At 36.0% G+C, this 27,986-nt stretch overlaps 2 protein-coding genes across 2 annotated transcripts; one reads left to right on the plus strand and one right to left on the minus strand.

Annotated features, from left to right (window-relative positions):
* The first annotated feature begins 2,872 nt into the window (after window positions 1-2,872).
* CPR48 (cuticular protein RR-1 motif 48) lies at window positions 2,873-8,903 on the plus strand. The gene is made up of 9 exons (XM_013318895.1): window positions 2,873-3,079; window positions 3,489-3,572; window positions 5,391-5,499; window positions 5,846-5,914; window positions 6,729-6,883; window positions 7,043-7,091; window positions 7,601-7,701; window positions 8,215-8,289; window positions 8,770-8,903. Exons 1-9 carry the CDS (start codon window positions 3,074-3,076, stop codon window positions 8,842-8,844), a joined length of 723 nt encoding a protein of 240 aa, XP_013174349.1. The 5' UTR covers window positions 2,873-3,073; the 3' UTR covers window positions 8,845-8,903.
* A 4,090-nt stretch (window positions 8,904-12,993) lies between these two features.
* LOC106122795 (Vesicular monoamine transporter) lies at window positions 12,994-27,452 on the minus strand. The gene is made up of 13 exons (XM_013318890.1): window positions 27,369-27,452; window positions 24,121-24,265; window positions 17,528-17,683; window positions 16,967-17,099; window positions 16,605-16,663; window positions 16,401-16,522; window positions 16,085-16,229; window positions 15,728-15,829; window positions 15,282-15,416; window positions 14,938-15,029; window positions 14,589-14,772; window positions 13,746-13,879; window positions 12,994-13,104 (listed from the first exon to the last, which is right to left on the minus strand). The coding sequence occupies exons 2-13, from the start codon at window positions 24,245-24,247 to the stop codon at window positions 13,039-13,041; spliced, it is 1,455 nt and encodes a 484-aa protein (XP_013174344.1). The 5' UTR covers window positions 24,248-24,265; window positions 27,369-27,452; the 3' UTR covers window positions 12,994-13,038.
* Window positions 27,453-27,986: the final 534 nt, after the last annotated feature.

Consider the following 27,986-nt stretch of genomic DNA (forward strand, 5'->3'; position numbering starts at 1 on the left):
ATATATATATATATATATATTTTTTTTTTGACATGTTTAAACTTGCATCTACTCTTTTTCCCTCCACCAAGTAAAATTAATTTTTCCCTTTACAACATTCAAGTTTTCTTTATATTAATATCCATATATATTTTCTTTTTGCTAATTTATATAATAAATAAAATCAAACAGAAAAAAAAATGGAACAAGAATGTGACTAAATTAAAGTGCCTAAAACTTTTTTTTTTTTTTTTAACTTTACTCCATCTGTTTCCTTCGCCATTCGCGACGAAGTGCTCTTTTAGTTCTCTCATTCAATTCTCCGGATAATGTGCTCACCTGGTTGGAACTTCCGGGAACCACCAAGGTGCTACCCTGAGCCTCTACTGGCTCCGCCGTCTCAGTGGCCGGCACAGACGCAGTGTCCGCGTAATTGTCGGGCTGCGGCTGTGCCTCCGTGTACGCATCGTAATCAATATCTAAAGTAACACCTTCATAATCGTTATTTCTATTTCGCGGTCTCGTGTTGACGTACTCATCAATGTTGCTATAATTATCCGATTCGTTTACTATGTCCCATGAAAACCTATTGTTGCCGAGAGGTAAAATCTGGTCCGTGTGTCGTCGGTGCACCCCCCCATCATTATTTATAATTTTATAAGACACCGGACCGGTTTGTTGTAAAATTTTCCCTTCGACCCACTTCTGACTATTCGTTGAATAATTTCTCGATAATATTTTATCCCCTACATTAAAGTTCCTAGCTAGTCCCGAGGAGTTGCGTATTTGTTTATCCTGCACTTCCTCGACTATTTTTGCGGTGCTCGGGCGCATCGCGTCCAGTCTGTTCCGCAAGCGATGTCCGAGGAGCGCCACTGCGGGCGCCACGCCTGTCGTTGCATGCTCACAATTTCTATACTGCATTAGGAACCGATATAAACTAGTGTGTATGTCCCTACCTTCTATAACGGCTTTCTTAATAGTTTTTTTTTACTATTTTTACACAATTTTCGGCTGCGCCGTTACCTTGCGGTCTATAGGGTGAAGAGGTTATGTGGCGTATCATGTTTCTATCACAAAATTCTCTAAATTCCGCACTTTGAAACGGAGGTCCGTTATCCGTTACGAGCTTATCCGGTAGGCCGAACCTCGCAAATAAACTTCTCAAAAACTTTATGGTGTGATAGGCCGATGTACTACGTATCTCCTCCGCCTCGAGCCACTTACTATGAGCATCCACTACGATGATATAATACTTGCTGTGCAACTGAGCAAAGTCAGCGAGCAGTCGCTGCCAGGGCGCTGCGGGAAACTCCCAAGGATGCAGTGTGGCGCGCGGGGGGGCGTCGCGTACGCTGCGACACGCCTCGCACTTGTTCCCGACCAATTCGATGTCTTTATCGAGTGCCGGCCAATAGACATAATTCCTAGCGATGGACTTCATTTTTACAATGCCTAAATGACCGTCGTGAATTTCTAACAACACGCGTTTCTGTAATATTTGCGGAATCACCAGACGATATTTATACAAAATACAACCATGATCAATATATAAATCTGAGCGCCTAACATAAAAAGCCTTTTCATCATCTGCACGATGTGGTTTACCACATCTCCAACACGGCTGCTGTGCCGCAGACGGTCGCGCCGCCGCGGCCGGCCCGCCGCGCAGCGCATGCAGCGGCTCGCCGCCCGCCTGTGAAAAGCCGTCGCTTACGACCGCGCTGACCGCCGCCGCCGCTGTCGCCGCCGCCGCCACGCTGTCGCCGAGGTCCCCGGAGCGCGCAGCACCGCTCACGCTGACGCGGCCGCTCACCCGCTCCACGCTTCTCCGTGGCTTCCAAATTTAGAGCTAGCTCCACCGCCCGTTTGTAGGTTAATTTCGCATCAAATAGCAATCGTGATTTAATTTCCGTGCTCCTCAAGCCCGTGACAAATTGCTCACATAAGTTTTCTTCTAAATTTTGTGCAAAATTGCATGACGAAGCCAAATGTTTTAATTGTTGCAAAAAATCGCCGATGCTTTCTTCTGCCTTTTGTCGCCGTTGTCGAAACATCTCCCTTTCGGCGTACACCGAACGTTGCGGTTCTACGTGGCTTTTTACAATATGCACTAACTGTTCGAACGTTTTATCCTCCGGTCTATCTGGTGCACACAAGTCACACATCAAATTATATGTCCGGTCGCCTACCAAGGTCACCAACGTGGCGACCCGATGCGTCTCCTTTATGTCATTTAGAAATATAAATTGTTCTACACGTCGTACATATGTCGTCCATTGTCCGGAAAACAAATCAAACGGTTCGATTTTACCGAAAGGCATATTAGCACTTTAGTAATTATCACGCACGCGTAAAAACAATAACCCGCCTCGTCGCCAGTGTAAGATGCGTCAATAAAACACTGCGGTCGGATGCCAACTGATTTATTACTTTCCAATAACTACCTTCATTATACTACAACTTGGACTTGTAACTATAAAAAGGGACAGTCCCGTTCAAAACGGACGTCTGGTTACGTTAATGATGGCACTCGGCAAACATTACCCACTTCACAGTGGTAGAGCCCGCTTTAACATCTTCGCACGAATTGGCCCGGCTCGCCCGGTGATATACCACGACTATATAGAAGACACGCCTCAAGTGGAAGCAATTCCAACTACACGCTGATGAGTGTGCATACCGGAGGCCTAATTTAGTCCTCTTTCCCTTCCCACCCTTTTTCTTATAAGGAAAGGATGGGAAGTGTAAGTTGACTTTTCGGATGAGAGGATGCATGGGAAGGGAATATGTTTTCTTTCTGGGCATCCTCTCCTCCGTTGATTAAAGGTAGGCAACGCATATACAATTGCGTATGTCTATGGGCAACGGTCACTTCGCTATATCATCGATTTCAGGTGACCGCAAAAACAATTACCCTTCACATTCGTGTAATTAATGGAATATTTTCATTTATAAATTTTATCTGTTGTAATTGACTGAAATATACTCTGACCAGTTTATATTCGGTCCATTGAATTCTTACGTAAAGTATTATATAGGCCCCAGTTTAATTAACAACGTACATTGTTAGATTGTACATCAAACACACACAATGTGGGTGAGTTTCATTCAATTTGTTATAATACATAAACTTATTTAAATAAATAATAAATACTTCGAGAAATTGACTTAATTAGGGGGCTTATCCATTGCATTGCTATGATTCGAAACCTTCCCTAATTCAACGAACATTGATAACCTAGAGATGAGCTAACGGTTCACATATGTGAACCAGATCAGTAAACTAACAAATTAATTCAATTTTTACTTGCATAGACATTATGATTTTCATTTTGAGCTGCGAGTCGCCAGCTATGAACTGTTAGCTGTCAAATTAGTTGTCAAGCAACTCAACAGTTCACCGTTTCATATTTATATATAGCTACAGATTAAAAAACAGTTTCTTTTTTTTCTTTTTAAGTGTAGAGGAAAGTTTTGTTTTCGATTATGTATTATTTTATTTTCAGTTCATATGTTTAAGTTTAGTGACATTCGCCTCAGTGATACGAGGTGAGGATAGTGAGTACTACGCTCCGCAGACATTTAAACAGGTAAATATAAATTCATCAATTAATTTACGTTTAGAAACTTATTATAGTATTTGTAATAAAAATGACCTTGAGCCTTACCGAAACCGAACTCTATAAATGGATAGGCGATTGCTTGGAAATTACTGCTTTTGTTTCGTTCTTAAACGCGCCTGTTGATGTTACTTGACAGTTAATTCTATCTATATTAGTTCAAATCCGCACCACCGCTACAAACCGTTACCATCAGCGCCAAAATGGCGGCACTCAAATAGGCACAAAATACTATGAGATATAGCCAGTCTATTAATAGAGGTGTGTGATTTCCGTGTTTAGATTTATGTTGCCGATTTCAGACGATAAATATTATTATCTCGATCTCGATTTATGCAAAAACAATAAAAAGCGTGATAATAAGTCATTTGTACAAAATATTTCTAAATTAAAAACATACCATTTAATTTCATGTCAATTAAAACAAATTTGATATGCAATAAATTAGAAGTTTTCTTTCAAAATTATTTTTGCATCCGTTACAAAGCCATTAAAAAAACTAAAAATTATTTCTCAATATATCCTGCGACCTGCTCAATTATAATGCAATAGTTTAAAATATATTGGTTAACAAAAACAGATAACTTACACACGAAAATAATTGAAAAACTGGGTTGTTAATGTAATAGATATGTCAAAACAAAATTGGCGCGAACTAGCCATGTGTGACAATTACAAGATGGCCGACACTCGCGGATTTCAGTTAATTATTTGAGGTTAATTGCTTTACAGTGATTATTGAGTCTGTGGTGAAATTCGTCCTGCTTTCTTTTTTTCATAATCTTTCGTCATTGATTTTATCACGTTCATAGATTCTTGTGCAAACAAACTACAATATTGGTTTTAATTACATCGGAAAGGCGGGAAATATGTAGTCGTAATATAATACTTGTCGTCTACACGTTTTTGATTATGAATGTGTCATTTTAACTAATGTATGCAACGGTTTATATAATCTAGGCGTCTCAAGGTCATCTACGCGCTGCGCAGTGCGTCCCTAAGACACAACACACGTAAAATTATGTTCTGTGTAGCGACTCGCGCAAAGTTAATGCCGCCAAGATATCTAAAAAGACTATCTAAAAACATCCTATTGTGCATATTAATTAAGAAATAACCAACTTTACACTACTCCAATACACAAATATTAACCCAATGCACTATTTTGTAGGTTTCAAATTCGATTTTTGAATCTTTATTTTTGAATTAAAAAGCATGTAAAAGCACGCTAAAACAAACACGGTGACGTAAGGACAAGAGAGAAAGAGAGCCATAGAGAAGCTGAGAACGTCAAAGAGTATAAAACGATATACTTTGAAATCTTACATAAATGTTTCGTTAGTGGGTTCAGGACAAGCTAATTGCTATTTCACGCGCATTACGACCATCGCAGATCGAGTCGACAGAACTTTTCCAACCGGTGTACCAGCCCTGGAGCGATGTTATAAGGAATCAGAAAATAGTAAGCTTCGCTTAAGATGGAATTACCTCATTCTTAACGGTTACTTAAAGCAATATTAACTTGATTTCTGAGATTAAAATCTCTATATAAAACATATCATCATCCCTGTCATTATCTCCGATAAAATAGAGATGGCAATATGTTTCAAAACGAGGAACTTGGTGTCAGAAACTCACGGCTAATGAGCACTCGCATGAAAATCACTTAATGTCTCTGATTTACGATAGATGTTACAACTTACTATGGTACTCTATTTTTTTAAATCCAAAAATAGTTTTATCTACTCAATAATAGATGGCGCTAGTGTTTATTTTATGATATTATAGACAGATTCCTACAATAAGGCTGCGTTCACACCGGCTCAGAATGACGTCACTCCGCAGAGTTCCAACCCACAGTCTTGGAGACCAGGCCCTTCTAGCGATGATTGGAAAGGTACTCAAATATACTTGAATATGATCTTAACTTGGTTAAATAACAAGTAGAATCGACAATAGCCTAATGGTTAAGGGTATGGATTTCCGACCAACTTCGAATCCCGCCATTCGATGCTCGTAAACCATATCCTAGCACAAGCCTAGGGCTTAATTGGGGAGGTACAAGAAATATTAGTAAATAAATACGTCCGTAGTCTCTGCCTATTTGGGTTACAGGCGTTGAAGTTGTTGAAGATAATACTTAATAGAATCAGGAAAAGTTAAAAAATACTGAACAGATTTTAAGAAATGTTACATTTGTCATTTAGGTAATAAAATTGGTAAAATAACGTTATAATTTACAGCACCAGACCAATGGGTACGCAAAGAACAACAAGCTTCTATATTACATCATAAGCAAGCACTGACATCAGGTAAGATAATTCTAAGCAAGTATTTATAACCTAAAATCCTTAGAAGTATTTCTATTAATCACTAGATGGCTCTTTTTCAAAATTTTTGATAGTTTTCTTTTTTTTAAGTGAAGAATTAAACATTCTGCCAAAAAGTTGGCATACTGGCAACTAAGAACCTTTGCCTTTATAATTATGAAAAAAGATAAATGAAGAATCGCGCGGGAATTCAAAATGTCAACAACAAAATGTAGAAATTTAGTTTGTTGCAACTAATAATATAAATCTTACTAATATTATAAATGCGAATGTTTAGATCAGTCTTACCCAAAGTGGGCGATAACGCCTCATTGTGGGCGCTGCAGGTCTCAAGGGGGGCGGTAAGAGATCCAGAAAGAAAATGGGGGCGTTGTGTAGAGGCGTGGGGGGTGATTTGTAATTTTATTTAGATAGGAGGCCTCTTAGACAACGACTGCATGAGCTCTCGACTCTCAACAACAACTTGTGAACATCAACTAATATGAATTAAAAGATAGCTTAAACTCTAATATGGGGGGCGCTAAAAAAATATTTATTCTCAAAGTGGGCAGTAGAAAAAATAAGTTTGGGAACCACTGGTTTTTATGGATGTTTGTTTGAAGATATCTCCGAAACGGCTGAACGGATCTTGATGAAATTTGGCATAGATTTAGAACATAGTCTGGAAGAACACATAGATTACTTTTAAAGTTTTTTGCTTGAAGCAGTTAGATCTGTAATCCCATCAAGACTATTGGTACTACAATTTTTTATCAACAATAGATGGCGCTTATTAATTATTTATTCCTATCAATAGATGGCAGTTTTAGATTCGAGTACGCGTCAGACAACGGTCTGGCGGCCGGCGAGGTGATAGAACCAGACGGGTCTCGTGTCGGCGCCTACCAATACAAGGATCCTTCCGGACAGCTTGTCAAACTCAAGTATAGAGCTGGAAAGGAAGGATTCCAGGTAAGGAACACAAGGAATCACTTGGTATTGATTTTTTTAATTGCTAAATAGTGATAAATACGTCTATAAAACACGTTGGATATTTTAGGATTTGTCAGAGGAATTTGATTTTTTTTATGTCAAAATTTATTTTTAATATTCCTACTTTAATGGTTACAGATTTTAGAAGGCAGTCATCTACCCCAGAGTCCTCAACCGCAGCAACCAGGTAATTCTCAAATAAAAATCGAATTCAGTGTAAAACAAAAAAAGGCCATTTTTGTATGAATCCTTAAATATCTTTTTTAATATTGGCAATTTAACTTCACGTTGCATATTTAATAAAAAAATCAATCTTAACCGTAGGTTTCTGAGACGAAAATCTGTATAAAACGTATAGTCATTCCTGTCATCTTTAACAATCTTTTAAACGGGTATTTTGGTCAGAAATCCATGATAAGTAAGCTAGAAATTACTATAATAAATATAAAAAAGTTGTCGACCCCTGAAATACTCCCTTACAGTTGGTTTCTAAGACCAAAATATCTGTATAAAACATATCGTCATCCCTCTCATTATCTGTGACAAAACAGACATAACTATATTTTAAACGAAGATTCAAGTCTAAACCCATGTTATCATGGGTTAAGACTTGAATCTCCGTAAGCTATAAATTTCTTAATATACCTCAAGTTAGTCTATCCCCGATATAGTACATTAATATTAAAATTGACGCAGATAACTACTATCAAAATGCGTACGCGCAACAAAAACAGTACGATCAGCAGCAATATACCCAAAGACCAGAGACCAGCCAGGACTGGACTCCACAGAATCAGGTACGCTCATCTGATGACGTCACGAGTTTGTATACATTTAGAAAGCAAACCTGAAAAGAGTTTTAATAGTATAAGATCCTTTTTCCACTAAGCTAACAAGTCTAACGTCATGCGACTATTTATACGTGTACCATTTCTACACTATGTGCCCGCGACCCCGTCCGTAATTTAAAAAAAAAACCTTAATTAGTAGTCTATGTGTTCTAGACTATGTTCTATATGTATGACAAATTTCATCAAGATCCGTTCCGCCGTTCTGGAGATATTCAAATAAACATCCATCTAAACATTCGCATTTATAATATTAGTAAGTTAAGAAAAATCGTAAGAACAACGCTCGGTAATCGCTTTAGAGCGAGACAAACGTATATATTTGACATAAGTTTGTCTCTTTCTGAAGCGTTCCGGCTTACTTCGATTAGTTGAAAAGTAGTCGTTTTTAAAACGGTTATTGACTTAGTTACAACGCCATCTATTATTGAAAAAAAAAACTTTATTTAATTTATTAAACAGGCTGCCAGTGGCAGTCAAGGAGCTGGTGGACAGTACTACAATCAGAATTGGAAGTCAGATAATCAGGATGGCCATGTAGGTATTATAATAGAATTTTTTAAATTTCTTTTTTTTAACCTCATAACCTCATTTGAAAAACTGCGGTCGCCCGTGTCTGTCCGCGGAGAATTAAAAGAAAACTTAGTAGCCTAAGTGTTCTTCCAGACTATGTTCTGTATGTCAAATTTCAATTATGCAGCAGTTCTGAAGATACCTTCTAACAAACATCCATCTAAACCAGTCTTTCGCAAAGTGTGTGATAACGCCCCCTTGTGGGCGCTGCAGGTCTCAAGTTGCGGGGTATAGTAAAAGTTTCCTTTACAATTCTCCGTTAATATACATATATAGGTCACAATAATTAATTTAATTTGAAGTTATAGTGGTTTTTAAATATGTGAAAATATGGGGGGCGCTAAAAAATATTTATTCTCAAAGTGGGCAGTAGACAAAATAAGTTTGGGAACCACGGTTTTAAACAATCGCACATATAATATTAGTAAAATTTCTTTATTTCAGTACCGAGACAACGAGCTAATGGAACATAGACCTCATTCGTTCGGCGGAGGTTACGCGTTTGCTTTCAAAGGATAAAGATGGCGCTGTAAAACATTGGCGAAAACAAAACCTTGTTTAAATAAAAATTATATAATCCTACAAGTTTTTTAATATCATTGCTTCTTTTAATTAAATTCTATTCTTAAAAAAATAAAAATTTCATATAAAATAAAAACCGTTACAAACCGCAACGCTCGAACTGCCGCGCTTTAAAATCAGTGCTGCCAATCTAGTGAACAAAAATATTAGAAAGAGACAGTATACTGAAGAGTAAAAGAGATGAATACCGGAAACAATTGACATTCAATCAAGTAAATTGTCCATGAAATGAAAGACGATTTAGTTCATATACCCACATTTTATTAACATATATATTAGCAAAAATATATCACAAATATAATGTTTAAATAAAGTTTAAACTATTTAAAAAATAACACACAATTTTTCAAACTATTTAATAAATTAATTTTAAGAAAAAAAAGTATATTAAAATTATATGAGACATTAAAATAAGAGTAAAAATAATAAAACAAATGAACTCACCATATTACATTGGCTTTTATCCTTATAATTACGCTAAAATACGATTATATATGGCGATACATTTAAAAGCTTTCAAAATGTCACTAAAACTATCACAATATTAATATTGTTCTATATTTTGGCGGGAAAACTCCACTAATAACTAAAATATATAAGATATAAGAAGAATATTGTATATTTTACAAAGATTTTATTTATTACTAGCGTACACACAGCTCGGAGCTGGATTTATTCAGTTAATACTGTCGACACACTAACAAAAACATAGTCATCTCTTTCATTTGCATAGAGAAAAGTGAGATGACAATATGTTTTATTGGTTGTATCGACGGCGAAAACTCAAACTTATTACTTAAAGATTACGTCTTAATATTTATTCTGAATAACTGAATGAAAACAAAAAAGAGAATAAAAAGAATAATTCGACTTATTTTAACTATAACATAATAATTCTAAACTGAACATTCAATAAAACACTGGCTGAAAATAAAAGTCGTCACAGACAAAAAAAGTTAATGTCAATGTCAAAATGACGTTTAAAATAAAATTATTACGAAAGAGTTTTTATTAATAATATCTTGTATCTTTATAGTTTTGTGCTTAAATGCTATTTGAAACATTCAGACAAACAAAATACTTAGTAATATTAAAGATTACAAGTTTTACAGGACCCATTCCAGCTATTGTATATTATACAGAAATCAAATATGAATAATCAATGAATATGGTAGGCGATAAGCGATCGTAATAATAAAGCGATAGCCTCATCATCATCAGCTCACTATACGTCCCCACCGAGGGGCTCGGAGCCTACCCTAAGTTAAGGGTGATTAGGCCATCAACCACGCTGACCAAGTGCAGTGACTTCACACATATCTTTGAACTTCTCAGATATGTGCAGCATCACGATGTTTTCCTTCACCATAACGTCGGATAAATGTACATATGTAAATCGGAAATGGAAAAACACATTAGTACACGGCGGGATTCGAACCCAGGACCTGCAGATTGCAAGTCAAGTGCTTGACCCCTGAGCCACCGACGCTCTTATATGAGGTTATAGCATAATCACCCTTAACTTAGGGTAGGCTCCGAGCCCCTCGGTGGGGACGTATAGCTGATGATGATGGTAGGCGATGTGAAATTTGAATGTCTTAATGAACTTTACTACATCTACATTAAATATTTATATAAATCATGTAAATATCGAAAGATTTTGTAATAAACACGAACATCTAATATTGGAAGATATGGTGATTATTTTTAAAATCTACAAACTACATCAAACAGCTACTATTATTGCTCAAAGACAAGTTATTACTAATAATATTGCAAAATAAATTGTCTATGGTATGAATTTATATCGACCGTTATAGATTATCTGTGCAGCCATACACAGATAAAGAAAACGTGTGTTTTCGTTGATTTAATTTGTTGAAAAAAAATACTTAAAAATATCCAGACTTGCTAAGACGCGGTTGAATAAGATCGAATGATATTCTTTTACAGTAATATAAATAGAAAACATGTTTTTCTTTATAAAAAAAGGAATAAATAGTATCCTATGTCCGTCTCCTGGCTCTAAGCTACCTCGTCATCAATTTTCAACCATATCGGTAAAGCCGTTCTTGAGTTATAAATAGTGTAATTAACACGACTTTCTTTTATATAGATTGACAAACATCCATGCGGCAACCTGAATTCGCCGCGTTAAAGCGACGCGTTGCCATTAGACATCTACAATTGCAGATGCGTCGCCTACCTTTAATCGATGGAGATGCGTCTATTTGATATTTCTTCCTCAATCAAATCCACTTTCCAATCCTATCTTTTCCATAAAAAAGGATGGGAAATGAGGCTTAAAATACTCGTAACGAAAACACGCGTCAAAATAGATTCCGTACCATTGACATTTGAAGCCATATCTATAATTTTTGCTTTACATTTTTACTAAACTACTGATTTAAGCGGATATATGTAGTCATTATTTTACTAATATAAATTATATAGTAATTCAACATATATATTTACTAACTATCGCCCGCGATTCCGTCCGCGCGGAATTAAAAAACTTTTGGTCGCAACGTAATGTTATATAGCCTTAAACCTTTATAAATGGACTATCCAACAAAAAAAGAATTCTTCAAATCGAACCAGTAGTTAATAAGATAAGCGCATTTAAACAAACTCTTCCGCTTTATAATATTAGTACAGATAATGAATTATGACATTAGGCTATATGTTATTCATATTTTGTCGTATGTTGATGAAAACCATTCATATTTGATTTAATATGATACTATGATGATTAAAAGTTTAATAAATACTAGCTGTCGCCCGCTACTCCATCCGCGTGAATATATAAAAAAACATAATTAGTGTAGCCTATGTGTTCTTTGAGACTATTTTCTATACGTATGCCAAATTTAATCGAAATCCGTTTAGCCGTTCTAAAGATATCTTCAAATACCCATCCATCTACATCACATCCATCTAAACATTCGCATTTATAATATTAGTAAGTTAAATAAAAATCAGCTCTTCAAATGAATAAATAGTATCCTATGTCCGTCTCCTGGATCTAAGCTACCTCCTCATCAATTTTCAGGTATATCGGTAAAGCCGTTCTTGAGTTATAAATAGTGTTACTAACACGACTTTCTTTTATATATATAGGTATTAAAAATATATAGGTTATTTTTGATTATGTTAAAAGATATTTTAAATTAGGAATCTACTTCTTTAAACCGATTAAAGTGCTGTAATAACGTGACAGAGTATATTAAAAATGGTACGTACCAATAAAAACTTGTTATTAATATAACTTACTTTATATGTTGTTCAAATTATATATTTATTGTCTAAAACACATTATTATTATTGTTTTTATATTAAAAAATATTGTCAAAGTCACGATTGCTGATGATGATTTTATTAAAGGTAATAAAGATTAATAATGCCAGTCTTTCCCAAAGTGTGCGATAACGCCACCTTGTGAGCGCTACAGGTCTCAAGTTGCGGGTTATAGTAAAAGTTTCCTTTATAATTCTCCGTTAATATACATATATAGGTCACAATAATTAATTAATTTAATTTGAAGTTATAGTGGTTTTTAAATATGTGAAAATATGGAAGCGCTAAAAATATATTTATTCTCAAAGTGGGCAGTAGACAAAATAAGTTTGGGAACCACCGGTTTACACTAACATAAAATAGCATTACTAGCATTACTTGTTATTTTGGATAATCTAGTGATGGCCACAATATACAATATTCTGTCGGTCTGACAGTTTTCGTTTTTAATTTTTTTTTATTTAAAAAACAGTAATAAATACGCGACTAGAAATTAATACTGACTGATTGTAAATCATTAAAGATAAGTGAAGATAATTAAATTAAAATTGAAAATTGGTCATAAATTATATATAGTTTCTAATATAATATAGTCTTAACTACAGTAAACATATATTTCCTATATATTATATGTAAAATACGCATTTTAGTAACTAACATGCACTAGATTTTTTTTATATTTTTATAATTTTTTTGTTTTTTTTGTAGAATTTTCAACAAAATACAGCATTTAAGTATATAATACTATATATAGATATAATAAAATATCATTTCGTTTAATTTGTTTGTTTAAAAAGTTAGAAACGGGCGGGTTCCAAGATGGCGGTCATGCGTCTATTCTTCTTCCTCATTCTGATAAGTCACATAGCGTACAGATGATTTGTCGCTTATAATTAAACTCTAGAAGATAAAACATAATATAGTTAATATTGCAAACTATTATTGAAAATAGAAGACATTATAAATTAGAATCATTTGACGCGAATCGCTTTCGTTACAAAGTCAAGTGTCAGAATGATTAGTGAGGGGACATAAACGTTGATATTTTAATACTAGTGTTGTGATACACCGGCACTGTGTCGGTTTTTCTTCCTAACAATAATATACTAATAAACCTGACTGATTGTAGATTGTTTTATTGGGGAATTTGGTATATTTATCAATCAAACTAGCGGTTGCCTGCGAGTCTGTACGCGCGGTATAAAAAGTTCTTCCAGACTATCTATATGTATGCCAAATTTCAGTAAGATCCGTTCAGAAGTTCTGGAGATACCTTCTAACAAACATCCATCTAAACATTCGCATTTATAATATTAGTAAGATTTAAAACTAACAAAATATAAATTATGAATTACAAATTAACAGATTTCATTCATAAAATGTTAGTTCAACTCCAATCAATTCCAAATTAAGTTCATCTTGATAACTAAAATATTTTAATGTCTCTTTCAAACGTCATAAAAACGTTGAATAAATATTCTTGTTTTAAAATTAAAAACAGCGCCATCTATGATTAGGTAAAAACATTTCTAATATCTTACCTGCTTCTCATCTCTAGCCGGTGGAGACCTCAACATCAACAGACAGGGTGCGTATGCAAAGTTCAGTAGTGCAATGATGACCAGCATCCATTCAAATCCAATACTGTTTACTAGGGCACCAGAGAATGCAGGACCTGAAAGTCAATCAAATGACATGAAATATAGCTGACTATAAAAATCTGCAACCTACACATATCTGAGAAGAAATTCAAAGATATGTGTGAAGTCACTGCACTTGGCCAGCGTGGTTGACTATGGCCTAATCACCGTTAACTTAGGGTAGGCTCCGAGCCCCTTAGTGGGGACGTATAGTGAGCTGATGATGATGATAAAAATCTGTGGTACTTTTAAAAGTCACAAAATATTAAGGAATCATGAGCTTAAAAAGGTAAATCGTTTATGGTATTATCTAAAATAAACGGATGGTTTCAAAAAGAAAAAAAAAAGCAAAACATATATCTAAAAGTACTGTTATTGATTTAGTTAAATAATCACGTCACATAATGAGGAATTGAGAAAATGTTTTCTTATAAACTAAGGAGTAAAATTATACTACGAATTTTTACTTCTGAAACACCCAACCAAAAATACTGTTATATTATAGCTATTTATCAATGAAGATGAAAAGGATGCTTTCGTACAAGTGCTTCTGAATTCAATTCCACAATATCACAGAATATCATACTTATGTTAGGAAGAAAAACCGACACTGTGCCGGTGTACCAACACTAGCCTTACCAAGATGTCAACGTTTATGTCCCCTCACTAATCATTCTGACACTTGACTTTGTAACAAAAGCGATTCGCGCTAAATAATTCTAACTAATAATGTCTAAAACTTACCAACAGCATATCCCAAACAGAACGCAGTATCACCAATAGCGTACACAGAGCCGTAGACAGCAGCATGACGGATGTCTACCAGGAAACCAAGCTCTGGCATCATAGATGAATCAACCATACCAATAGCAAAGCCCAGTCCAGCGTTAGGTATGATCAGATGCTCCAGTTTACGTGCCATTGGAATCTAGAATGCCATACGGGTTAAGTAATGTACCTTTGACTTTTCATTTACGTAAAATTTGTTTAAAAATGTATTAAGATCAGATAAAACTATAGTCAAACTGAAAAAATGTGTTGAAATTTAACAATATTAGCGTATTAAGATAATTTTCATGCATTTTAAACTCACCAATATTAAGCATAATCCAATAATGATCAGTCCAGAAAGAGCTGCCAGCCAACGACCCATTTTATGTCCGAGAGGTCCGAATAAATTGGTACCTATAAACATAATAAAACCAACAATCTATGCTCCAAAAGACACCTCTTGTCTCAAAAACAGACTATAAATATGTTAAAAAATGCTAGCTGAATAAAAGCAACATTTTAAAAAGTTATCAGAAATACTGTCTCAATGGAGGTCTTGAAACCTTCTTTCTTTATTTTTACTTTTTAATACCATAGAATAAAGTTGCAAATGCTAGCTGGATGAAATTATAAAACCTCCTTATAGAGCTTTTATTTCCAACTTACCAATAAGATAACAGATGCTGGCGGGTAAGAAAGCGACTCCTTGTTGCCAACGGCGCGCCTCCATCGTGTCCGCCATCCAGATTGGTAGACTCGGTTCTAACATTGCTATACCAACGTTGGCGAAAGTTATCGCTCCTAGAATTTAGAAGGGTAGAAAGTGAGCAAGCGGTCACTTAATACCACTGAATGAAGTGACGATGACGTAGAAGGTTGCCGATTTATAATCCGTTTGGAAGATGAGCATGTTTAGATAAGGAATATTTTGCCCTTTCCTAAAATCCTTTCCACCGCCAAATCCACCTTTCCTGTCCATTAGATGTTCGCCAGGTGAATAAGAATGTCGCATGGCTCCATGCAAGCCGGCCATTTGTGGAGCACGTAATGCTTTATCGCCATTGAATTATCAAATTAAACTTAAAGACTTAAACTAATCTATCTGATCTTACCAGCAGCTACCAGGATATAAGGATCGGTGACCAGATCGCGTAGTGAAGGTGGCTCCGTCTCCTGCCGCACCACACCCGGCTGCAGAATCATCAGTTGCAGTACTAGGGTACACAGAAATACATTTATAACATTACAAATGGCCACAAATAAAAAAATACGAATAAATTTATAGGTGTGTTGAAAGTGCGCACTTAAGACAGTGGGGTTGTGGTTGATTGAGGATTTATGGCAAGTTCAAGCCCCAATAGTCCTCAATGTGAGGTCAGTGTAGGCTAGCTCTTATGCAATAGCCTGCTAAACTTTATGAAAGCACTGATTAGTCATGAATTTTACATTAGTAAAAGCACAAATCTTACATCCATCGCCCAACGCAAGAGCAGACAGCATCAGGAAAGGAGCAGTCTTCCCGACGAACTCGTACATCAGACCTCCAAAAGGGGGGCCAATCAGGACCCCTAGTGCCAGACCTCCAAGAGCTATACCCATCGCGTTGCCACGTTCCTAAAGGAAGAAGTAAACATCAGTGTCTCAAATATTAATTTCTAGTAGACCCCTTACAAAATTGTACTGGTTAGAACCCCCTACTGCTACATTTCTTCGCCGAGTCCGTAGACTGTAGGGGGTCTAATTGGATCATTATAGACATCCCGTGTACGTAAGGCAGTTTCTCACCTTATCATCAGGATATCTTTCAGCCAGCATTCCCATTCCGGAAACAGACGAACAGGAAGATCCTATACCTTGCAGCGCCCGGGCAACGAACAGGACGCCGTAAGAACGACCGAATGCAAAGACTGGAAGACGAAAAAATAAATCACACCATTTGTTAATTAAAAAAAAAACAAATGACTGCCTATTAAGACTTGGAGGACTTACTCAAAGTGGACAAAAACATCAAAATGAATCCAGTAAACATGGGTACACTGTAGCCGATTCTGTAAATTAAAAAAAAATTATTATTAAATCACAAGTAAGAATCAAACTTAGCAGAAATTATCTTGTATATAAAATTCTCGTGTCACAATTTTCGTTTCCATACTCCTCCGAAACGGCTTGACCGATTCTCATGAAATTTTGTGAGCATATTGAGTAGGTCTGAGAATCGGCCAACATCTATTTTTAATCCCGCGCGGACGGAGTCACGGGCGACAGCTAGTATTCTATAGATTTAGAGAAAATCCCGCTAAACTTTTTCTATTACTTAGACTGGTGGAAAGAGGTCTTAAGTTTATAAGTACCTGTGTGTCAGTGGTCCTACGAATGGGTTAGCAATGAGTTGTACGATCGCCTTACTGGCAAACATCACGCCCACAGCCACAGTCTCGTGAATCAATTCCTTATGACGCTCCTCTCTCTCCGCTGTCAGGTTCACTGCAAGAAACAATTGTATTAGGATTGCTAAGTAAATCAGAGTAAAATTGGGGAGACGCGAACATCTGTTGCACGAATGGGTCGATTTAAATTCAATATCACGACAACATAGAAACCAGGCGTGGAAATAATTCTACCTTTAGTCTGATGAGTGTCCTCGAAGGGGATTTGATGGAGGAGGGGACGCTTAGGAAGGGGATATATTCTTTCAATACGTCTCTGTCGATTAATGATAGGAATTAGATCAGCAATTCCGGATGTCCATGCACAATTGCTTCCCTATTTCATCGGATCGTAATCTTCGCGGCTAACGCTTGTTTTATGCCTCCTAATATAAAAACAGTAGCATGTTGCTGCATTCCGCTCATCCGTAGGTAGTCAGAGGGCAGGTTGACAACGTATTGACTGTGGTACTCCTCAATACTTACAATGAGTGACATTCTCGTATACAACAGTGGTATTCTTCTCAAGACAGGGGCAGTAGGGGGTCGGCGGGGGCGGGGGCACGGTGACGTCATCCAGCGACATTGACAACGGCGCGTCCGGGTGACGAATGTCATACAGGAACTCAGGGATTATTGGTACTGGAAGTAAAGAAAATATTAGAATATTTGCAAGAAACCCGACTGTCCGATAGGGAGACACTGGGTGCGTGCACACGTACACGTGAGAGCGCCAGGTCGCCTAGGTTGATGTGATATTAGACGTTTATGTAGCCTATCTTAGTAATATTATAAATGCGAATGTTTAGATGGATGTCTGTTTGAATGTATCGCCGGAACGACTGAACGGATCACGCTGAAATTTGTCATAGATGTAGAACATAGTCTGGAAGAACACATAGGCCACTAATTACGTACTTTTCGAGCGGACAGTGCCTAAAAATATTGGTATTGTTTGATGCATTTATTAAATTATTTTTGTATGTATAAATAATACTGTAATTATAAAAATGTTACTGGAGCGTCGGTGGTTCAGTGGTCAAGCACTTGACTTGCAATCTGCAGGTCCTGGGTTCGAATCCCGCCATGTACCAATGTGTTTTTCCATTTACTATTTACATATGTACATTTATCCGATGTTCTTACGGTGAAGGAAAACATCGTGTGCACATATCTGAGAAGAAATTCAAAGATATGTGCGAAGTCACTGCACTTGGTCAGCGTGGTTGACTATGGCCTAATCACACTTAACTTAGGGTAGGCTCCGAGCCCCTCGGTGGGGACGTTTAGTGAGCTGATGATGATGAAAAATGTTACTTGAAATAAATTATTATTTCCTCTTTTCCTTAATACATTTAATGCCAATTTTTATATCTTAAAGTTGGCGAGTTAGTTGCACTGAAAGTGTTAAATTTTTATCTGGAAATTAGTAAATGACGCGCTAAGATAAAGTAGAAAATGATGTAGTAGGATTTAGGTCATAAGGGTTAATTACTAAGAGGGGACGGATTAAATTACGAAGTCTGTCGACACAGTTTTCGAAAAATACCACTAGCAAAAAAAAGTAAAGGTAGGCAACGCGTATGCAATTGCGTATGTCTATGGGCAACGATCACTTCGCTATTTCAGCGATTTCAGGTGACCGCTCGCTCGTTTGCCACCTTGTAATATAAAAAAAAATCGTCTAAAATAACCGTGTAACCATAAAGCTGTTTAAAGAAATATATTTTGAAAGCTCATAATAAGATTTTTTTTATATTAGTTAATTGTTAAATAAATTAAATATACATTAAATAAATGAAATTTTATCTTAACAAAAAGCAAAGACCGTAATAACGGTTTATGTCCTAACCTTCCTTTGACCTTACGGACATTTTATTTTACGGTTCTCTCCGACAATGCATAGCCCGTATCATGCTTAACGGCCCGTTAGAGATATTCTACGCATACATAGACTATGTGTCAGCATAACTACTGACCAAAAGAACTGCTTCAAAGAATTAGTATAGCCAAAGGTGGAACGCTGCCAGTATCTTCGGGACCTTGCCTAAAGGAGTCCCTTTAAGAATATATTTGAGTAAATTATTCGTTTTTTTTTTATATTTTATTTTATATCATAGATTTAAGACTATTCATTAGATTCTTTGTTAGTTTATTGTTACCGGTAATAATTACACTTCGGAATATAGTCAACTACTAAGCTATAATAACGATATATGTCACCAACTGATGTTAATGCAGCACGTGTTTGCTTAGGAAATAATTTAGTTTGTAACAAATCTGTCGCCCGCGACTTAATCCGCGTGGATATATAAAAAACCTAATTAATGTAGCCCAGCCCATCCATCCACATCACATCCATCTAGACATTCGCTATAATATTAGTAAGTTAAATAATAAGCAGCTCTTCAAGGTATAAATTCGAAAAAAAAATTAAAATAGTGTCCTATGTCCGTCTCCTGGCTCTAAGCTACCTCCTCACCAATCAGGCATATCGGTAAAGCCGTTCTTGAGTTATAAATAGCGTAACTAACACCACTTTCTTTTATATATATAGACTAGCTGTCGTCCGCAACTCCGTCCGCGCGGACTTATAAAAAAAACTTAGTGTAGCCTATGTGTTCTTTCAGACTATGTTCTATACGTATGCCAAATTTAATCGAGATCCATTCAGCCGTTCTAGAGATATCTTCAAACACCCATCCATTCATCCCCATCAAATACATCTAAACATTCGCATTTGTAATATTAGTAAATTAAATAAAAAGCAGCTCTTCACGGCATAAATTCGAAAAAAAAATTAAAATAGTATCCTATGTCCGTCTCCTGGCTCTAAGCTACCTCCTCACCAATCAGGCATATCGGTAAAGCCGTTCTTGAGTTATAAATAGTGTAACTAACACCACTTTCTTTTATGTATATAGACTAGCTGTCGTCCGCAACTCCGTCCGCGCGGACTTATAAACAAAACTTAGTGTAGCCTATGTGTTCTTTCAGACTATGTTCTATACGTATGCCAAATTTAATCGAGATCCATTCAGCCGTTCTAGAGATATCTTCAAACACCCATCCATTCTTCCACATCACATCCATCTAAACATTCGCATTTGCAATATTAGTAAATTAAATAAAAAGCAGCTCTTCACGGCATAAATTCGAAAAAAAAAATTAAAATAGTATCCTATGTCCGTCTCCTGGCTCTAAGCTACCTCCTCACCAATTTTCAGGCATATCGGTAAAGCCGTTCTTGAGTTATAAATAGTGTAACTAACACGACTTTCTTTTATATATATAGATTCGCGACGGAGACGGGGGTGACAGCCACACGGCGACACCTTAATTCATAACATGACGTATATTAATTAAGCTATAGCTTATTAAAATGAGAGAAATCATCGATATTAAATGAACATTATTATGTGCATATTCATAAAAAGGGAGGAATATTTCCGTCAATCGTCGATTCGATTACGATGTACGAGCGCGCTGCGATGTTCAAGTGTTTATGCGTTTGACAGTTCATTCCGTACCAGTGTTGTCGATGACCCAATTCAATTAACCGAATAAAAACATCGGTTTTTCTTGAAGATGTTTGATTGAATTTAATCAAAGAGTTTTCTCATTTGATTAATAATCATACTTAATAAATATTTTGACCATTAAAAAAAGAGATGGAAAGGAGAAAATCAGGCGTGAATCAATTCCTCGTTTCGTCTGATGAGTGTGCTGGAGACCTACTTTTAGTTCTCTTTCCCTTGCTACTATTTCTTCATAAGAAAAAGGCGGAAATGTTTCTGTCACCTCCTATGTAGATTAAAGGTAGGCAACGCATATGCGCAATTGCGTATGTCTATGGACAAATATAAATGAATAAAAAATTTAATATTTAACTAAATTGTCACAGAGTAATAAAATACAGTATAAATTCAACTTAAATTGAGTAAAACAACAATTTCTGACTTCACTAATGACATTATCTGTGTCGCGCGATATCAAAACGTTCGTTGGTAGAGCGGCGGGTGAGGGCAATGCAATTTGTAGTGAGCACCAACTTTGACTATGATATACTAGTGATGTGAAGTAAATATCGATAAACCGATGAATTTAGAAAAAAAATCTTATAAGTAAAAGAATGTGAAAATTTCGAGGTATGGGCAAGGTTACTTTTCTAATTAATTTTCTATACATTTGGACCGGCAATATTGTTTGTTTTATTTACATAAAACCCAATAACTAGACTTCTTCTTTTTCTAATGCCTCTCCATTACTGAAGGTTGGCCAGCTCAGGGAACCTTTTTCTGTCCTGTGCCAAGCGAAAAAGTTGTTGAACGCTCGAAATAGCGGTGCATTTCCGGATGTTTCTCAGCCATGACTTTCTCCTTCTTCCAACTCGTCTTCTGCCTGCGATTTTCCCATCATTAAAAGTTGAAGAAGTTCAAATTTTTCGTGTAGAACGACATGGCCCAAATATGCAACTTTTCTCTTTTTGATGGTCTACTACAAAAAAATTTTATACCCATGAAGTTTTGGTCAATGATAAATTGTCTTAATAATAAAAACCGGATACTTTACAACGCCAACGTAATAATGCATGCCAGATTCAGCAATTATATCGACAACCATATCGATAACTCTCTTTCACAACACTATCAAGCGTCGCTTTTGATGAGGCGGCTAAGTGAATTTCACTTTGATCTCGCCGAAGGGGAAATTGCCCCACTTCCGGTCAGAGTTATCGCAGAAAGAGGTGTTAAATGGACGCTTTGACAACTCAATTACTTTCCAAAGAGTTTCTACAGTTGTTTAATTATATTATAGAGCCTTTTCATCTCTCAGTCTTTATCCCAATGAGGTAGGGATTGACGCAACAGTTTTTCTCTTCCAATATTGGCCTATCTTACATTATTTTTATTTCCACTCCCCTTTCTTACATCGAGCCATCTTGAATTCGCTTAAATAGCGAGGTGACCACTGCTTTATTATAAAATAGTTGTCGCCCGCGACTGCATCTCCGCGGTATTGTTAGTCTATGTGTTCTTCTAGACTATGTTCTACATCTATGTCAAATTTCATCAAGATCTGTTAAGCCTTTCTTGAAATACCTTGTAACTCAAGTCTATCTATCCAAACTTTTACAATCTATATCTTTTATATAAAAGAAAGTGGTGTTAGTTACACTATTTATAACTCAAGAACGGATTTACCGATATGCCTGAAAATTGATGAGGAGGTAGCTTAGAGTCAGAAGACGGACATAGGATACTATTCATTCATTTTTTTAATTTATATGCTGAAGAGTTGCTTTTTATTTAACTCACTAATATTATAAATGCGAATGTTTAGATGGATGGTTGGGATACACTAATTAAGTTTTTTTATTTATCCACGCGGACGGAGTTGCGGGCGAAAGCTAGTTTATAATATTAGTAAGATGTTTGTAATGAAATCCCGAACTAAAATATAAAAATCACGGTCACCCTACCCTACTCTAAGCCCGACACAGACCACAAGTAAGTATTTAGCCGTGCAAAGGGTAAAATTTCTACTATTCCTTTGCTTTGTACCTTTGATGTACAAAGACCCTTTTAGAACTATGTTAATGATAAAAGTACGGGGATTTCTTTGCAGAAAATAGTTATAATTATACTAATGAAAGTCTACAAAGCAAATAACACAGTACACAGTTTTCGTGTCACAATTTTCGTTCCCATACTCCTCCGAAACTTGACCGATTCTCATGTAATTTTGTGAGCATATTGAGTAGGTCTGACAATCGGCCAACATCTATTTTTAATCCCGCGCGGATAGAGTCGCGGGCGACAGCTAGTAATATAGATTAGCTGTCGCCCGCGACTGCATTCTCGCGGAATTAAAAAAAAATAGATCAATAATCGAGATAAAAACTATACTATCTTCTAAGCTGAACTTAATTAAAATTGCTTATAAAATTTGATAAGAATCGCTTCTGTAGTTTCGGAGTTTATCGCGAACATATATCCTGACTCATTTTTTTAAACCATCTAAACATTTATACAAAACTACTTGTTGCCCGTGACTCCATCTGCGCAAATTTGAATAAAAGCTTAATCAGTAGGCTGCGTTCTTCCAGGCTATGTTCTACATCTATGCCAAATTTTAACGAGATCTATGCAGCCGTTTTAAAGATACCTTCAAACAAACATCCATCTATCCATCTGAATATTCGCATTTATAATATTAGTAACATACAGTTTATTTAAAATTAATCCCGATATCGTTATTTCTCTTTATTACCTGTGACTCGTATAAATTGTCCGCCATTTTTTCTTTCAACATTGACGTCTGCAAATTCAAGATGGCCGCCCCAATCAGTTAAGTGGCTCATCACTAATTCATTAGATGTTTCGATCTTTTCTCGCCTTTCTTAAATGGATTCCGTACATAATGAATATTTCATACGAGATTCATGATTTAAGATATAAATATATAGTTATTTTTGTTTAGAAATATCACGTTACAAATAAAAAATATTAATATACATCGGTAAATTTACTGTCAGCTACAAAACAAAAGCTTATATCATTGTCTCTGACTTTGTCTATAGTACTTTTAAATATGAATTAACCGGTCGCCCGCACCTACGTCCGCAATAGATTAAAAAAATGTAACTAGCCTATGTGTTCTTCCAGACTATGTATGTATGTTAAATTTCATCAAGATGCAGCCGTTCTGGAGATACCTTCAAATAAACCATCCATCTAAACATTCGCATTTAAAATATTAGTATGTTAAGAGATAAGTATAGCTTACACGTGTTTAAATCATCCCTAAACCGGCTCAAAAGCTCACATAGGCTTGAACGGATGATCTACGACTCAACAACTAAAGCTCAATGCTAAATGCGTTGTACTATATGAACAGTAAAACCGCGAGCTAACTGCTGACTCACAGTTAGCCGTTCGAAATTCAAATCACAACTATACAGGTACAAATTGAGCTATGACCCGATTCACTGATTTGTTTCACATGTGAGTTGATTTGCGGATCATTGTGAGGTATACACGATGCGGTTCGTCTCTTACCATAATACAAAAACTCACCGACAGTTGTAAGCAGCATATTGTCGAGCAGCAACGCTATAGCGACGATGACAAGCACTAGTTTCCTCGATTCCCGACAGGCGTCGATACGAGCACGCCAACCGAAACCGTCCGATGCCGCACCCATCTTGACAACTGGATACACCTGGAAACAGAATAGATTTATACTTTGTCGTTAGATAGCGCTGTTTGATGTGTATTAACAGTGGTAGGGGCCACATCTGTTGCACGAATAGGCCTTAAACAATGGAATACTACGACCACACAGAAGACAGACGTCAAGTGGAAGCAATTTCGCATACAATCTGTTGAGTGTGCTAGAAGATCTAATTTAAGTCCACCTTCCCTTTCCATCCTTTTCTAATAAAAGATGGGAAGTGGATTTGATGAAGGAGAAGACGCATAGGAAGGAGAAATATTCTCTTTCAGTATGTCTCCTCCTCTGTCGATTATAGGTAGGCAACGCATCTGCAATTACAGATGTCCATAAGCGACCGTCATTTCGCAATGTTTGCGAATACAATGTTGGCGATTGCTTGTTTGCTACCTTATAATATAATCCTATTTGTTCCAAAGGTTTACTGTACATAAAAGCAACATAGGTGCAAGAAAAAAGCCCTCGACTCCGTCCGCGTAGAATTAAAAAAATCTTAATAACTAGCCTATGTGTTCTTCCAGACTATGTTCTGGATCTATGCCAAAATTCATCGAGATTCGTTTAGCCATTCCGGAGATACCTTCAAACAAACATCCATGTAAACATTCGCATTTATAATATTAGTCAGATAGTTTATTGCGAATGCAAAAGAAAATAGCTATAAGTATCTTGCCTTTACTTACTTTTGAACAATAAATAAGAGACTCTACAACATTGAGAAAGTTTTAAAAAGATAAAGAAATCAAAAAACAATTGAACAACTATAATACAAAGTTAGCGAGCTGTAAAATTGGCAGCATTAAGTAACGTCACAAATCAAAATGGCCGCCGGAAATGGAAGCGCTAACGACGAGCAATATGGCGGCTGTCGCTTCCGTTTCTCCGGTACAGATAATATTAATTCGCCTCTTTAAATTTAAATCACGCTCGTTTTAATCTGTTTTAAAATGAATTTAAAATACAGACAACAGAATTTAATTTGGTTTTACTCTCTTTTATTGAAGTGTTGTTATAATTTACTGTAAATTTATTTTCTAATAAATTTATTTATATATATATTATAAACTGACTACAATCGTTTATACATATATATTTTTAAACTATTATTTATTTCTTATAAATAAATTCCAGCTTGATACCATCACGCGTTGAGAAAAAGGGTCTTAAAGGACAGACGCACAGACAACAAAGAGAACCTATAAGAGTTACGTTTTTTTTCCTGTGAGGTACGGAACCCTAAAATAAATATTTTAATTATTTAAGACTAGCATTTATCCACTTCTTCGGCACATCGACTTCCTTGGCACAGGATAAAACCACAAAAAGGAGCCTTCATAGTATGCCCCACACAGACAGATAGACAAGATTTAAAAAAGTTTTTGTTCATTATCAACAATCCAAATGCATCATGTTTGCGAAGGAAATTTTTCAATTCAGGGGATAAGAACTTGACTTGCAATCTGCAGGTCCTGGGTTCGAATCCCGCCATGTACCAATGTGTTTTTCCATTTCCGATTTACATATGTACATTTATCCGAAGTTACGGTGAAGGAAAACATCGTGATGCTGTACATATCTGAGAAGAAATTCAAAGATATGTGTGAAATAACTTGGTCGGCGTAGTTGACTATGGCCTAATCACCCTTAACTTAGGGTAGGCTCCAAGCTCCATCTTATCTATTTTATAGCTATCAACGATGAAAGAATAGATTAATAAAAAATATTAATCAATCAAGACAATGGATTAAAGCTTTAAAGTTAATTTCCCACGAGAATAAACTTCGCTATCATATTTCCTTTGATCCGCGGCATATCCTTCAATCTCCGAAGAATACAGTAAATACTAAAATAAAAGATAAAGCTTTTCTTTCATAAATGTGTACGAAGAAAATGCTTACTGTAAAAATACGATAGAATGACTGATAGTGGGGTTTTGAGACCAAAATCCCATTCTATACTTACTAATATTATAAATGAAAATATCTCAAGAACGACTGAACGGATTTTAATGAAATTTGTCATACATATAGAACATAGCCTGGAAGAAAACATAGGCTACTTTTTTTAATTCCGCTCGGACGTAGTCGCGGCTGACAGCCAGTCAAACATACAAACGAACAAAAACACGCAGTACCTTTCGAATAAAAAGGGAATAATGAACATTGGTCAAAACAAGAGCGGAGTTACAAAGTAACTAAAAAAAACGTACAAACTGAATTCTTCCTCGTTTTTGAAGTCAGTTAAAAAAACAAATATCTAAGACTGATTTGGTATATATTTTCATGAAATGTTCTTTTCTTTTTTTTTCAAGACGTATATTTTTTTTATATTATAAGGTGGCAAACGAGCGAGCGGCCACCTGAAATCGCTGAAGTAGCGAAGTCACCGTTGCCCATAAACATACGCAATTGCATATGCGTTGCCTACCTTTAATCGACGGAGGAGAGGATGCACAGAAACAAAATATTTTCCCTTTCCATGCATCCTCTCATCTGGAAAGTCCACTTCCACTTCCCATCCTTTCTTTATAAGAAAAGGGTGGGAAGGGAAAGAGGACTAAATTAGGCCTCCGGGACGCACACTCATCAGACGAAACGCGGAATTGCTTCCACTTCACTCCTGTTTTCTGTGTGGTCGTGGTATTTCACCGGGCGAACCTAGCCAACTCGTGCGAAGATGTTAAAGCGGGTTCTACCACTCTTAATATAATAAAATACATCCTGTATATAAGTCACGTTTATACTTTTATGGGCGCTTTAGAAGTGCGTAACAGCTAAGTAACTTAAAGTGATCGTAACTTAGAAGTTAGCACTTAAAGATAAAACTTAGCAATAAAGCTTAACTCTTACATTTAGATGGATGTTTGTTAGAAGATATCTCCAGAACAACTGCATGGATCTCATTGAAATTTGTCATAGATGTAGAACATAGTCTGGAAGAACACGTAGGCTACTAATTAAGTTTAATTTAATAAAATTGCAATTATCTTTAATCCTAGCAATTTTTAACACAATCTTTAAATTAAAAAAGCAATAAACTAGACAAAAAGCAATAAATATCTTGTCTTTTTAAAATACACAAAAAAACTTACTCTGTTTAAACAAGTCGGAGTTACACCATCCTCTTCAGAGATGGAAAATTAAATTAAATTTAGAATTCAAAAGCCAACGTCTTGTCTTCTCGACGCCTGAAGACCGACTAAACTTTACCACGCACAATTCCAAATTCAAAAATCTGTCTTCGAATGCGTCCAGGAATTGTTGAGCCATGATATATACGTTCGGTGCCCCTTTGGCAAAACGGCTACGTCACGGTGAGAGGGGCGAGGAAGGTCAACTTATATTGGACGTTAACATAAGTAATTTCTAGGAAATTCAAATATAGACCTTATTCAATGGACGTAGAACTTATTTTAAAATGTAGATTCAAGAAATCCTGTACAGCTTTTGCGTTTAAGAGAAATTGAACTCTATGAATATGGTGTTAAGGTTTAAGTTAGTTTACATATTATAATAAAAGCTACAGGTTTTCAATAAGTTCTCGCTGAAAGTGCGAGATGCGATCTTGTCGGAAAAGGTCGTAACTGCATTACATTTAACAACTTAATAGCAATTATAACAGTTGTTTTTTTTCCAGATAAATCGAAATGAAGGTAAATAATTGTGTCTTTTTAATTCCTACTTTGCTCTACATTTTTAAAGAAATCTAT

Source organism: Papilio xuthus, unplaced genomic scaffold (genome assembly GCF_000836235.2).
Source record: "Papilio xuthus unplaced genomic scaffold, Pxut_1.1 DF826776.1, whole genome shotgun sequence".
Classification (NCBI taxonomy): domain Eukaryota; kingdom Metazoa; phylum Arthropoda; class Insecta; order Lepidoptera; family Papilionidae; genus Papilio; species Papilio xuthus.

Coding starts and splice junctions, on each gene's coding strand:
- LOC106122795 (XM_013318890.1), bottom strand. CDS start 24,247: ATGGGTGCGGCATCGGACGGTTTCGGTTGGCGTGCTCGTATCGACGCC. Junction 17,684..24,120: donor TATGCTGCTTACAACTGTCG/GTGAGTTTTTGT, acceptor CTTTACTTCCAG/TACCAATAATCCCTGAGTTC. Junction 17,100..17,527: donor ATACGAGAATGTCACTCATT/GTAAGTATTGAG, acceptor TGTTTCTTGCAG/TGAACCTGACAGCGGAGAGA.
- CPR48 (XM_013318895.1), top strand. Junction 6,884..7,042: donor CTGGAAAGGAAGGATTCCAG/GTAAGGAACACA, acceptor TAATGGTTACAG/ATTTTAGAAGGCAGTCATCT. Junction 7,702..8,214: donor ACTGGACTCCACAGAATCAG/GTACGCTCATCT, acceptor TTTATTAAACAG/GCTGCCAGTGGCAGTCAAGG.